Source organism: Acartia tonsa, chromosome 15 (assembly GCF_053477335.1).
Source record: "Acartia tonsa isolate MP-2025a chromosome 15, ASM5347733v1, whole genome shotgun sequence".
NCBI classification, from domain to species: Eukaryota; Metazoa; Arthropoda; class Copepoda; order Calanoida; family Acartiidae; genus Acartia; species Acartia tonsa.
Genome location: NC_137274.1, coordinates 2,432,859 through 2,447,961, shown reverse-complemented (window position 1 = coordinate 2,447,961; position 15,103 = coordinate 2,432,859). Strand labels below are relative to the sequence as shown.

The 15,103-nt window shown below is 38.3% G+C and overlaps 1 protein-coding gene across 1 annotated transcript in view; it reads left to right on the top strand.

Annotated features, from left to right (window-relative positions):
* Positions 1 to 15,103, top strand: part of LOC145307367 (uncharacterized) — a 181,384-nt gene that overhangs the window by 13,411 nt on the left and 152,870 nt on the right. Inside the window, exon 11 of the mRNA XM_080149747.1 lies at positions 801 to 857. Within this exon, the coding sequence (XP_080005873.1) occupies positions 801 to 857 (57 nt within the window). The remainder of the gene's footprint in view (positions 1 to 800; positions 858 to 15,103) is intronic.

Below are 15,103 nucleotides of genomic sequence, written 5' to 3'. Positions count from 1 at the left end.
GTGAGACATAAGTCAAATTTCACTTCCTTAACACTTTTATCTTAAATTTAATTTTAAGTTCCTTTTTCACTTAAAATTTAAAAGAGCTGTAATTTCCTTATTTTTAAATCTACAAGAAGCATTTTTGTATAAAATGTTTATTTTTATGTAAAGCTGCCACTGCTTGCTTAAATTTAAAATTTGACATCTCTAAGGAAAATATTGCGGTCACAAATGTCTGGAGATTTCTGGATTTCTAAAATTCTCTTGACCACCTGAATTTCATATACTAATATACATATATCCTAAGTTCTACTTAGGATAGTTTAGAATTTTGGTAACCTTGTTTAAGTCAAAAAAATATTTTGTCCTGTGTCCGCCATGATAAAGATATTCAAAAATGTGCCATACCGCATTTGTAAAGTCACTTAGTTATGAACCTCTAACTTTCACACACAGAAAATGAGATAGAAAAAACCAGAGGGGGTGCGTTCTACGCCCCTCCCCCCTCTTCAACTGTTAATGTAAAGTATATCATGAGCAATATAATCAAAAGCTTTCACTGCATTAATTAAGGAATACTCTGACAACATTATCTCCATGATTTGAAGATTTATTGATATCAATCAATTATTATAAGAATTGCATTGTTAGTGACCTATCTTTGAGAAACCTGAACCAATCTTTATCAAAGAAATCATTAGCATACAAAAAATACAATACCCTTCTACAAAATATTTTTCAAAATAGAATTTTCAGTTTTTACAAATTAAAAATTTTATCATTTTACGTAACTTATTTAACTTATCCAAATTTTTCAGGATCAAAATCTCCATCAACACTAAATCTTGGCCCTGTGTGGTGCTATACTGATAATGGTATACTTTTGATAGAATTTTCATTATTCTGTACCTAATATTTTGGGATATGATTGCAGCTTTAAGTCATCAAAACGCATTTTTTAAAGACTTACATTTAGATTAACTAGAGTTATATATGATATTGATACTCCCTACCCTAAACAATCAGGGCCACCTCAGTCTCATTTTATTTCTAGGCACCAAACAGTCCCAAGATTAAATGACTTTTAAATTTTCTAATTTGTGATTGAGGAAAATTGATTTCATATCAAAATTTTAACTAGAGTGGTCACAGTGACTGATTAAAGTTACCTATTTGTCATAAATATGTAATATATCTGTAAGTTTAAAGTTTGAGTCTGTATGTTGAATAGAATAATAATAAGAGAGGTGGGTGAAAATGCCCCCCCCCCCTCAGATTTATTAGGGTTAAAGACAACTGGAAAGATTGCAGGCATGATTTGAAATGAGATCAAATTTTCAATTTATTCTAGTGCATTATGAATAATTGGAATTTGCATACCCCCTAATAGATCTAAACTATCATTTCTTGTTTCATTGGCCAAATCAATTTTGCAGTATCAGTACGTCTTTTTGCAATCTCTGCTATTTTAAAATCTGAATAAAACTTGTCTGCAAAATGAGATCTCATAGAGGGTACCTTGATAGTAAATAAGAGGTGCCAGGAGATCTCGTGATAATTGAGCTACTAGGCTACCAAGCAAGGTAGTACTTTAAGATGCCTTAGTGGGAGCCTTGCAAAGTTTCAGATCAATATCTCAAAACCCTCATTGCCTTGGAACTGGGACTTGGAATCCTGCCCTCAGGGCCTGCTAGGAAGGGTAAAATGGTTACATTTTGTTGTAAGCAATCAGTTTAAACATTATAAACATTCTCCCCATCATCAATAGACTTGATTAGAACCATTAATTCATCATTCTAAGACAACTTTTTTTTCATTCAAAAATCATCCTTCGTTACCTCCTTCTCAACTTTTTCAGATGGGGATAAAATTTTGTTTTGTCTTGGATTATGGTATTTATCAAGCCAACTATGTCCAGGGAGAACTTGTATAAGGTTTAAAGTGGTCAACTTCAGCAAAACATTTAATATCTAACCCTTATAATCTGGTCAGCTTGCAGGGGACACACTGAGAGGGTCTCACCAAAAGTTGTTTCAACGCCTTGTTAGTTCAGATATCAAGCCAGCATGCTAAGAACAGCACTTATAGATACCTAAGTGGGACACTGTTGAGGTTTCACTTTGATATCTTAACTGTAGGTCCACTTATAGCTTGCCTAAGTCAAACTAAAACTCAAATCTGATATTAAATGCTCCAACCTCACTGTGGGCTAGAATTGAATCAAGACAAAAGTAAGTGCCGAGCCCTGGGACCTATGTATGGTGAAAAAAGACATAAAACTATGATGATTCCAGGTAAAACCAAAATATTTCAGCGGGGGCTTTTTGAGAAAATTAGATTTGAAAATTTCAAGTTCAATTTTCACTCCCTAGGAGATGCCGCATAATCATGACAAGAAAAGCAAATATTATTTATTTTAAATTTTGAACAACTTTGCTTTTATAAAGTTCTCCATAAAACTACTCCTGAAGGGAGTTATTAAATGGCCATTTATATCACTTGCTTTGCAAAGGTCACAAAAATTCAGCCTAAAATAAATCATACATAGAGAGGTTTTAAGAAGGACTTCATAAAAGCAAAGTTGTTCAAAATTTAAAATAAATAATATTTGTTTTTCTTGTCATGATTATGCGGCAACTCCTAGCGGGTGAAAATTGAACTTGAAATTTTCAAATCTAATTTTCTCAAAAAGCCCCCGCTGAAATATTTTGGTTTTACCTGGAATCATCATGGTTTTATGTCTATTTTCACCATACATAGGTCCCAGGGCTCGGCACTTACTTTTGTCTTGATTCAATTCTAGCCCACAGTGACCTGTTATCTCAGCTAATAAGTTTGGACTTTCAATAAAAGAGCTACTCTTTAGTTTACAAGTTCATCCATCTTTGTACATAATTTATTTTGGTTGATTTGTCAACTGTTTATTTGTGTTTCAAATAAAGGAGATCATGAATATGTCTTTATACAAAGTGAATATTGTTTCAGTACAACGGCATTTGCCTGGCCGTGTACAAGATCTTTTAGTACAGACGTACTAAACCTGCTACTTCCCACATGAGCAAAACCAGCGTAGTTACTAATACAATTTATTGTATGAAAACGGTCACGCTGAAATAAAAATAACAAAATTAATAATCAAATATTAAAATGTTAAATACATCATAAAGAAAATAAATCTTGTAAAAGAAAATAATCTTTTTCATTTGGGAATAATCGTCTTTTCCTTATAAAAGGTTTCGTGATTTCGAATTTACATTTCAAAATGTATAAGAGAAATTAGGGTTATTTTTGCTTAAAATTAAATCAAAACTAAATGCGAGTTTGTAATTCATGGATAAAATCATCATAGACTACTATTAAAATATTCTGGTACAAAAATAAATTAATTACTTGGTCTAATTTTAATGAAAATAAAGAAATTAATTTGCCGTCTTTTAAAAATCATTCCACACAATTGAAATGCTTAAAGAAAGAATTCTTACCGAGTTCATTGAACATGTCAAGCCGGGAAGCACTCAAAGGTATTTTTCAGTACGGATAACACCACATTTTTGACTATACATGGGTTTTTATCACACAGATATTCCGCACATCTTGAAAGAAAGAATTAAGATGGCTACGCTAGCTTTGTTTATGTTTGGTTGCGCAAGTGTTATTATGAATGCCGTGTTCAATTATGAACTTTTTGAAAATAGGCGCTTTCTCAACTGCCAATAATGATAAGGAAAACAAAAAGGATAAAGGTTCGAGTTCACAAACGTAACATACTATTATACTACCGATACACACCCGCCTGTAAGTGGGGAATCAAACATAACACCATTCAATTTTCAACTTTGTGTGCAGACAGTGTCCACAAAAGTCACAATTCAAAACCACATAAATTACATGAGTTTAAATTTTGGCCTTAATGGCCTCAAATTTGCTAGTAAAATATTCACGAATACTCGTACTAACACAAATTGACACAATTCCACAAATATGTAGGAATAAAGGAATAGGAGATAAACCATTCTTCATTGAAAGCTTACACATTCACTACTCACTTCTCATGGTTTCACAATTTTCAAAATAAATAAAATAGTTATTTGAATTTGTTAGACCATGTAATGTGATACATAATAATAACTTAAAATAAGTACCCAAACTTTATATTAGGTACCTAATCATCAATAACGATAATAATAATATTCTAATGTTAGAATAAACCTTAATGCTAAACATAATATGCATTAAAATCATCAAAATAATTCATTCAAATCTTTTAATAAAAGAGAGAATAATTACTAAAAAAAAATTCTTTTCAAACAAGTCTTTTTTGCTAAAAGAAAAGTGAAAATGCATACGTGAAAATCTTTCTTCGATCAAATCTTTATGTAAAAGATAGACAAGAAAATAATCCTTAATTCTAGATAAACAGAATAATCAAATAAAATAAAATTATCCTTAATCTAAACATATCATCAAAATAAAATATCCTTAAGTCTAAGAACATAAAAAACAACTGTATTAATTCATCAATTAAAACATTAAAATGAAATAAAATTTGCATTTTGCATATGCGAATCTTAAATTAAGCTCAAAATAAAAGAAAAGTCTCAAAAAGTGTTTATTTGGCAATTTCTCTTTGGCTGAATAGATAATAAGCTTTTCCTTGTACTTATTTATACAGTCTTTAAAATTAAGAGTAATCGGGGCCTCAGTTCAACCTGAACCTCGAAAGATTGCAGATCAAACCAACGCACTACAATTATAAAAATGCCTCTCATGCTACTAATGTTTATGGTTATCTTTGTTTCTTTTTTTTTTTGTGTAACCGTGAACAGGATTCTTGGCGCGGGGCTCAATTCACGAACATTTCTGAAACAAATAGAATGAAAGTGTTCTAAAATTAAAATCATCAATAAAAGAAATCAAAGAAACTACTAAAGAATCTTGAATTATCAGATATTTCTTAAGCTTTAGTTTTGCTGTTATCCAAGGTGTTCGGCCATGGAAACAGAGCTGGAACACCCTGGATAGCAGTTTCATTAGGCTAACTCATCGAAATAAATCAACGAATCAAAGTAAATCTGCTGTGTTCATGAAAATTACTGCTTTTTTGTTTTAGGTAAATCTTCAGAACGAAAAAATAAATAATCTTAATATATAGTTAATATTAAATTATTTGTTGTGCATGTAATATAAAGAAAATATTTTTTAAAATGATTAAATGTGTTTCATTTCTTATTCTTATCTATATATATCATATTTTATGTTGTCAAACAAGGAACGCGAAAATAATGCTTCGCGTCTAAAATAAAAAAATACGTACCTAAGATTTTTTACGCGAAAAAATCCCAGGTCCCGATCAAATAAAATCCGTAAAGAAAACTTGTGTATTCGATTAGAAAACTTTAGTTTTGTGCATTGGAAATAAAATCTTGAGCTCATTTATAAGTTTAAACGAAATTGTAAAGAAATTTGCGTTAAATTATAAATCTAAAAAAATATACAATTGTTGAAAGTCGAAATAATACGCGAAAAGAACGATACCAATAAAATACTTAATCGTCTTGGGGTTCATCTTGGGGTAGGTTTACTTTCAACAATCGTCTTGCGGAAATCTCGTTATCCGTGGCATCAACATCATCAGACAGTTTAAAACGGGCAACAACTGTACGGCCACCACCACGAACATCTTGAACTCTACCCAGGCGGTACTTCTTCACCAAATTGGTGCAACCATCAACAAGAACAACATCTCCAACGCTTAGCGGAACTTGATTACGTCTCCACTTTACGGTGCGCAACAACTCTGGCAACAGCTGTTGCTTGTAGACTTCATGGAACTGTCTAGTCAGCTCCTCCAAATGGTTCAAACGACGTGTGATTTTATCTCTGGAACCTGTTTCAAACGAGCAAATCCCGTCGTTAACTCTGCCACCCAACAGATCAGCAGGGGATATGATTCTCCACGTGTTAACATCATTCCCTTGTGTGGCATAACTCAAAGGTTTAGAATTTAAAATTCTAGCAGTCTCAGCTGTCAGCAACAACAACTCATTGTGATTAACAACTGCTCCACTCAGCTTCTTGTTAAGAACACGCTTGACCATGGCAACCTGGCGCTCAACGCTTCCAACGTACGAATGAGCGCCAGTTGGCACAAGGTGCCACTCAAAGCTCACATCAGACTTCTTCATAACTTCATCAAGGATTCTCTTTGTGCCAAGGAAGTTGGTGCCGCGGTCTGTAGTAACAACTCTGGGCATATTGTACAATGCTTGAAGCTTTCTGAGGCCAATAATGACAGCCTCAGTACTGTAATTCATCAGTACATCAATAAAAACTGCTTGTGTAAAGCGACAACAAGTAATCAACAACCATACCTTGTACTTGGCTGGATTCTTTCTGGTACGAACTGCAGGCCTCTTAACTTCCATCGGTCCCACCAGGTCGAGGTGGGCATGGTAGAAGGGAACCGAAGATTCTAACCTGTCAGGTAGGACGTCTGCCATAGTTGGGGCTGAACGTCATGCATACTCTAGACAACTGGAACATGATTTAACAACCTTCATAGCTTCAAGGCGGCCACGTGAAATCCAAGCATACCTGCGACTTTGTGCCAAAGTCTTTCTGTGGCCGGCATGGCCAAGTTCATCGTGGGCTTGCTGCAGGAACAATCTGGCCAAATTATTGTGACGATCAATCAAAATAAGACCAGGGGAATCCTTAAACAACTTCTTCTCTCCCTCAGCTGTTGCCTCCAAGGCCTTGTCCCCACGGGACTTCATCTTGAGGACTCTAAACTTACGAACAGGATAGTAACCGTCATTACCAACGATAGGCCAGTACACCTCTGTCTCGTGATAAAACGGTTGCAGACTATCAAATCTGCCTTCAGCTTCCATAATCATCTCTTTTTCCTGGTTGTATGATGCCAGGAATAAATCACATACAATATCTAGGTATGTAATTGAAAAAGTGTGGCTGTCATAAAACTTTGAATCATCTATCCGCTCTTGTCCGGCCAGAACCGAAACTCCCGTCGGCTCTTGTCCGGCCGGAACCGAATCACAGATCGGCTCTTGTCCAGCCGGAACTGAAACTCCCGTCTGCTCTTGTCCGGCTGGAACCGAATCATTCATCGGCTCTTGCCTGGCTGGAACTCGTTTCTTGACAAGCAACAATTTAAAAAGATTGGCAGCTTTGAACACTGCCTGCATGGTTTTACGAGCCTGCCTGTAGGTACGACGTGCCAATGTTCTCCAGAAATCAGTATCTACTACCTGGATAGACATGCACTTAAGTTTGACCATCCGTTGATTCATCTCAGCTTCAGGGATGGGATGGTTTACCTCACCCGCTGTCTTTACAGGCCATTGGTCCTGCTCTAAGCGTAGCCATCCAGGTCCATCCTGGTACCTGGATCCAGGTAAAACATCTTGAATTGTACAGGCGCCTCTAGTGGCAAGATCTGCCACGTTCTCATCAGTGGGAAGCCAGCGCCAATCTTCTGGACGGGTCAGCTGTTGGATCTCACTCACACGGTGACTGTTGACTATGTTTAACATTACAGATTCAATAACAATTTGCGATATTGCGCAGGTGCTGTCACTAAAAAACATCTTGCCTGCAATGCCAAACGGCAGGGCACGGACAATTGTGTCCGCCAGTCTTGCCACAATTAAGCATGACAATAACTCTAGTCTTGGGATAGACTCAATCTTGACAGGAGCCACTCGACTTTTGCCGCTACACAAAATCACTTCATAGCCTCTGGCCGTTGGCCAACGTAAATAGACAATGGCTGCGTAGGCTGAACTTGAAGCGTCACAGAAACCAATGATGGTTGGGAGCCCCAATGGCTCATCAGGAACTAAAGAACGTTGAAATGGCACTTCTCCAAGTTTAGCTCTGTCTGCCAAGCTGTCCACAAAATCATCTCTCAACCTTGCAGGTACATGCTCATCCCAAGACACTCCACTTATGCAGACCTCCCGAAGAATAAGCTTAGACTTCAGGAGCAATGGACACATGAGGCCCAAGGGGTCGTACAACTGTTGTACGACCCGCCAAATCTCTCTCTTCGTTATACATTCTGGCATGGCTCTCCATAAATCCAACAGGTCTAGGTCCTCCAGCAACTTGCGGCCTTTCACCTTGGCGCCATGATTCACCCGAGCAGGTAGGGTCAGAACATCTTCTCTGGGGGCCCATTGAATACCCAATACCTTGACAGGATCAATATCAGCTCCAGAATAAATAACTGATTTAAATCTGAAGTTTCCAGGTTCAATCATCTCCTTCAACTCCTCAACCATTTTGACAGCTTCTGGCTTGCTATTGTGGCCGCCAGTATGGTCGTCAATATATGTGCACTGCTCCAGCTTGATAGCTGGAGCATCCTGGTGAAGCACAAACTTGGATCTGGCAGGTTGTTGCTCACTTCTCCACAGGTCTTGCTTCGCAACTACCTCTGCTCCCTTCACGTATTCAGATCCATAAACATCATGTACATCTTGGCGGCTGCGCCCTCCGAAAATCTGTGCTGTAAGTCTCAGGGCTGTCACGGCGAAATCGCCGGCCAATTTCTCCCCGAAGTTAATTTTTTTGGTCAAATAAACTTCGGGGTCAGCATGCTCATTCTCTGCAAACCACACTCTCTTCAGCTGCGAATCTTCATACGTTGCCGCCAAAGAATTGTAGAATTTACACACATCACAAACACAAGCACATTTGTAACCTCTGAACCGAATAAGATTGTGAAACAATGTGTAGGTAGGTTGTGGGCCATCCATCATTATATGATTTAAACTTGTTCCATTGCAGGTCAAGCTAGAATTTGCGCAGATCCTCAACGGGGTAGAAATGCTGTCCTTGAAGGCCGACACCAAAGAATTATAATAAACTGCACCTTCATAGGCTAAATCTTGTGGCGTTGCTTTGACGTAAACACCTCTGGACACCGCTTCTTTGAACACTTTGCAAAAAACTTCATAATCACCATTTTTTATCATGCGCCGGCGATCATGTAGCGCTATATTATACGCCTGCCGCGAATTGTTCGGCAGCGTATTTGTTGGCAGCCGATATGGGTAAGCTGCCGTCCACTCCTTCTTCACAAGATCCAATGTTAAACCTTCTTTAATTAGATCCTGTTTTCTCTGATCAACGGCTGACTTGCCTGACGCAAGTGCCAAGCAGTGCCTGCAGCCTGTGCAACCATTGCACAGCCGCGGCGGCTGTACTCCTAACGACTCCGAGGATAGGAAGTCCATCGCTGCAACTTCCAACTTAGTAACTTTACAAATAACAGGCTTACTAACAGGCTTTCCATCGACAGAAACAACAAGGAAACCTGTTCCAAAAATGCTGCGGTATAATCTTGACTCGCCGATGAGTTTATCCGCCGCTGGGCGTGACGTGCCCGAGGAGTATGTCCAGTGGACCGTTCACCAATGAAAAGTCCTGTGGCTTCATATCAAACAGAGCAGCTGCGGCGGCCGGGTCAATGCTGCGCAACCCGTCTGTGTGTCCAATTGTGTGAACAACAGCTGCCTCCATAACATGCTTGTTCTTGTTGCGGTCAACTAAGCAGAGCTTGACCGTTGGACATGACTGAACCTTGCCATCAGCCATCGAAATAGTAGCTACACGTCCAGTAGAGGGCAACTGCAACTTCTTGGCAATAGACTGTGTAACCATGGTGAGGTTGGCACCTGTGTCCCACATCCCGGACACAGGCACCTTCCTCTTGTAGACATCCAGGGCGTCCAGCTTCTGGAGCATCAACATGTAATTGTTCTCACCCAAAAACAGCTGAAACCTGGGCGACGGACTCGTGAAGTAATGAATTATGCTTCTGTCCACAATTGTTGATCCTGCAGCCTCCAAGCCTCTCAGCCCGAGGACACTCTGAGGCGCGGTGCCCTTTGTTAAGACACAAAAGTCACCCGCCGATTTTCATCACAAAATCTTTCCGTTCTGGAACAGACATGGTTGTAAACTTTGAACACTTATACAAGAAATGTTCGCCGCTGCAGCCTTCTGAAGGGCAAGACTGCTTCTTCTTAGATTTGCTAGGTGTACCAGGTTTACCTACGGCGGCCGCAGCTGCGGCAGGATTACCTTTCCTCTTGGACGGCATGTCCAAGCCATGACTGCTGCGCATTAATAAAGCGCCCCTCTGTTGCAGTAATATATCCAGCAACTTAGGTACATCGGGAACATCCATTGACCCCAGTGCGAGGTTAAGCTTGTCTTGAAACTCTTTTGGCAGCTTCTTAGACAGCATCTCCAACAATAAAACCGTGAGTCATTGGCTTGTAGAAACTGTATCCTCATCCTTGGTTATCTGCTCGAGCTGGTTTATGGTGCCGGAGAACTCGGCGAGCGCGCTAACAATTTGGCCGCTCTCGGACAATTTACCTTTCTTGTCCCATTTGTTGTAAATACACAACATCTGTCTGGTTCTTGACTTGAACAGCTGGTCCAAATAAGTCCACTGCGCTGCATGTGTGGCAATCTGTTGTAATTGCAGCCGCAACGGTTTATCCTTCATTACTCGTTCACAACTCAAAACCATCTGAAGGTAGCTAGGCTCGTAACCAGTAGTAAGCTTCTGGAAATTCTCCTTGAATTGTGCGTAAGAAGATTCCTGCCCGTCAAAGCTGGGAAGGAGTTTCTCATCGATACGAGGCATGTATCCATGAGGTGAAAACATCGGATTGGCAGAAAATGATTGAGCGCCAAATGGCGGCAGCCGCAAAGAATCTGCCGAGGCACCCGAGACTGGCGTAACAGGCTCTTGCTTGGCCTTCGCCAACGTCTCCATCAATTTTGTCAGATCACTGCAGATTTTAGCTGGTAAAGGTATGTAATCACCTTTTATAACTTTCACTATCTGCATACAACGTTGTTGTAAACTGTTTTTATGAGCTGCGAGATCATCACCAAGAACTAAAACCTCATTGATAATCGCTTTTAGCTCATCAATGGCATTTAATGTCTGCTGTAGCTCGCTATAATTCTTTCGTGCCATGATAATGTCACTATAAAAATCCTTTAGGTTATTATCATCTTGGATTAACACATCCAGCTGTTGAAAACCGCTCATGGTACGTTCAAGATTTAAGTTCGCATCATGAACAAGGATGCACTCCTTGCCGAGGTTGACATTGATATCAGCAGTATCTGTCACTACCTGCATCACTCTGTCTAACTCTTCGGTTATAACCTCAACTGCCCTAGGCAATCTGTCCGACAATAATTCATACCTAGTCTTTTTAGGTGCCATTTTCACTTTTGTTAACACTGATTACAATTATAGTCACGTGTAGAATTTATTCACATTCAACACTTACGGTAACTGTCACTGGCTTTGTCTGGCTGATTGGACTTCATACCGTTTTCATTGTTTCAGTACAATGGCATTTGCCTGGCCGTGTACAAGATCTTTTAGTACAGACGTACTAAACCTGCTACTTCCCACATGAGCAAAACCAGCGTAGTTACTAATACAATTTATTGTATGAAAACGGTCACGCTGAAATAAAAATAACAAAATTAATAATCAAATATTAAAATGTTAAATACATCATAAAGAAAATAAATCTTGTAAAAGAAAATAATCTTTTTCATTTGGGAATAATCGTCTTTTTCTTATAAAAGGTTTCGTGATTTCGAATTTACATTTAATCTAATTTTAATGAAAATAAAGAAATTAATTTGCCGTCTTTTAAAAATCATTCCACACTATTAAAATGCTTCTTCTCACCTTCTCACCAGTACGCCAGGTAGACTATGGTCCGTCTGGTATCAGCCTCCATATGAACCTTCTCCATTCATCTCTCTCTCTGGCTAGACTTAAGACCTCCTCAAAGTTGGCAATTTTTCTGCTAGTTATCTCTTTAATCTGGTCTAGCCATCTCTTTCTCGGTCTTCCTATCGGTCTAGGTTGATTTGGTTTCCATTCTAACATTCTCTTTACATCTCTGTCCTCTGACATTCTTATGATGTGGCCAAACCATCTCAGCTGGCTTTTCTCAATAATCATTAAAATTGATTTCACTTTGAGAATGTCTCTAATGACGTCATTTCTTAGCCTGTCTCTTCTAGTTACACCATGGATTAAACGTAGAACTCTCATTTCAGTAGCTTGGATTTTACTCTTTAGCTTTGTAGTTAGAGTCCAAGTTTCACATCCATACAAAAGTACAGGTCTCAGGATAGTTGAATAGATACAAACTTTGACACTTTTTGGTATAGATTTTTCTTTCATAAGTGGGTAAAGGCAGTTCAGATTTTTTGTAAATTTTGATATCCTGTTGTTGATTTCTTCTTCAATTAGGTTGTTTGAGGTCAGTTTACTGCCCAGATAGATAAAATTATCAGTCTCCTTAAGAGTGTGGCCGTTAATAATAATTTCACCCTCCTCTGGAGATCTACCAACCTTCATAACCTCAGTCTTCTTGTAGTTTAATTTTAAGCCAGCAGCAGCAAGTTCTCTGTCCCAGGTACTCATCACTTCCTGAAGTCGTTGCATGCTGTCAGCTGCCTGTCCAACATCATCAGCATAGCCAAGCCTCTCCAGCATAAAATTTTCCCGTTCAATTTTAAGAATCACATGATTCATGTAAACAATGAACAGGAGGGGGGAGAGAACTGATCCTTGTCGGACACCAGTGTTTACTGTAAAGTAGATTTTGCCATTAATAACAGAGCTTTTCTGGTTCACATAAGCACTTTTAATAGCTCTTAAAAGTTTAGTGTCCACACCAGATTCATATAGAACATCCCATATTTTATGCCTGGGCACTCTGTCAAAGGCTTTTTCCAAGTCCAAAAAGCAAATATACTGGTTAATATTATGTTCCCAGCTTTTGTCCAGGAAAAGTCTCAGGGCAGCAATCTGGTCAACTGTACCACGTCCAGGTCTAAAGCCACATTGACTTTCTGAAAGAAGATCTTCCACCTGGGCTCTGAGTCTGATTTCAAGGATTCTCTCATAAAGTTTACCAACATGACTCATAAGTGATATTCCACGATGATTGGAGCATTCTAGAGGATCCCCCTTGTTTTTGAAAATAGGACAGATAATTGAATGATTCCACTCCTCTGGAACTGTACCTGTATTCCAAGCTAAGTTCAAGAGTTCTAGGATCAGATTCTTCAATGGTTCGCCTCCTGCTTTAATGGTTTCAATTGGGATAAGGTCTGGCCCAGCAGCTTTGTTACTTTTGGTTAACCTCAAAGACTTTTCCAACTCCTCCATTGTGATTGGGTTAGCAGAATTGTCAATTTCAGGTTCAGCATGGTTCTCATTAACATGTTCACCATCCTCTACACTATCCTCAATTTCTACATTTAGCAGGTCTTCAAAATACTCCACCCATCTTGCAGCAACATTTTCTTCGCCTGTTACAATGTCTCCATCCTTGTCTTTAATAGTAGCATTCTTTGGTTTATCTTCGTTTCTGTTTTTGTAATTCTTGGACATACTGTATATGAGTTTTCTTGTGCCTTTAAGATCATTTTCAAGATCTTTGCCAATACTCGTCCACATATTAGCTTTGGCTTTCTTTTTAGTATAATAGACAGTTTTTCTTTGATGTTCATAAGATTCTCTGCTTTCTGGTGTACGTTCCTTTAGCCATTTTCTAAAGAGCAGTTTCTTCTTATCAACCTCCAATTTAACTTCATCTGTCCACCAACCAGTTTTCTTTTTCTTTGTCTTTCCAACATTTTTCATACCAATGATGTTTTCTTGAATATCCTGGAGATGGTCACGAAGATTCTTCCAATATTCTTCAACATCATTACTTTTAATACTATCAGCATTTTCTCTGATAGCTTGCTGGATGTCATCAGCGGCTTCTTTAATATTTCCAATTTTCACTCTCTTTCTAACAGATGTTTTTTCAATCTTAGGAAGGTGTATTTTCATTTTACCCTTCACCAGTCTATGGTCTGAATCCAGAGATTCTGATGGTATTGACTTAACATCTTTGATAATTGATTTTCTGGTGCTAAGAACAAAATCAATTTGAGTTTTAATATCATAGGTACCAACGTGAGAATTGTACCTGTACCAAGTGTACTGGTGGGCTTCCTTGTGCTTGAAAAACGTGTTCATAACAGAAAGGCCATTTCTAATACAGAAATCAATTATTGCTTCACCTTCCACGTTTTTCTCACCAACTCCAAAGTCCCCTATGACATTCTCCACCTTGATACTTCCAACATGTCCATTTAGATCTCCAATGATGATAATTTCACTTTCAGTAGGTAGTGTGTCAAAAGTGTCTTGCAATTGTTCATAGAATAACTCCTTCTCTTCTTGTGGGCGTCCTTGTTGTGGAGCATAAGCTTGTATAAAGGAGATTTTATAACTCTTTAGGTTTAAAGTAATAGCTATTATTCGGTTATTTACATAAATAACTTTCTCCACTAATCTGCTGACTTCAGGATGTAAAATAATAGCTACACCATGTCTTGTGTTTAAGTGGTCACCAGAGTAAAATAATTCATAATCATCATGAAGTCTTTTTTGTCCGCTGCCTGCATGTCTTGTTTCAGCAAGTCCAAGTATATGTAAATTTCTTTGTGTCATGCTATGTACAATTTCTTCTGCCTTATCTTTAAAAGTGCCAATGTTGATAGTTCCAAAAAACATGTAGTCGTAGGTCTTGGTCCGGTCCGGGTTCGTTGTCCTGTAGGTCTGTCCATAATTTCGAGGCTGATTGCGTAAGAAAGAATTCTTACCGAGGTCATTGAACATGTCAAGCCGGAAGCATTCAAAGGTATTTTTCAGTACGGATAACACCACATTTTTGACTATACATGGGTTTTTATCACACAGATATTACGCACATCTTGAAAGAAAGAATAAAGATGGCTACGCTAGCTTTGTTTATGTTTGGTTGCGCAAGCGTTATTATGAATGCCGTGTTCAATTATGAACTTTTTGAAAATAGGCGCTTTCTCAACTGCCAATAATGATAAGGAAAACAAAAAGGATAAAGGTTCGAGTTCACAAACGTAACATACTATTATACTACCGATACAAATATAATTGAGTCATATTAATGATATCAAAATGTATTCCTATCAATCTATTGATTGCTAGATATAAAAC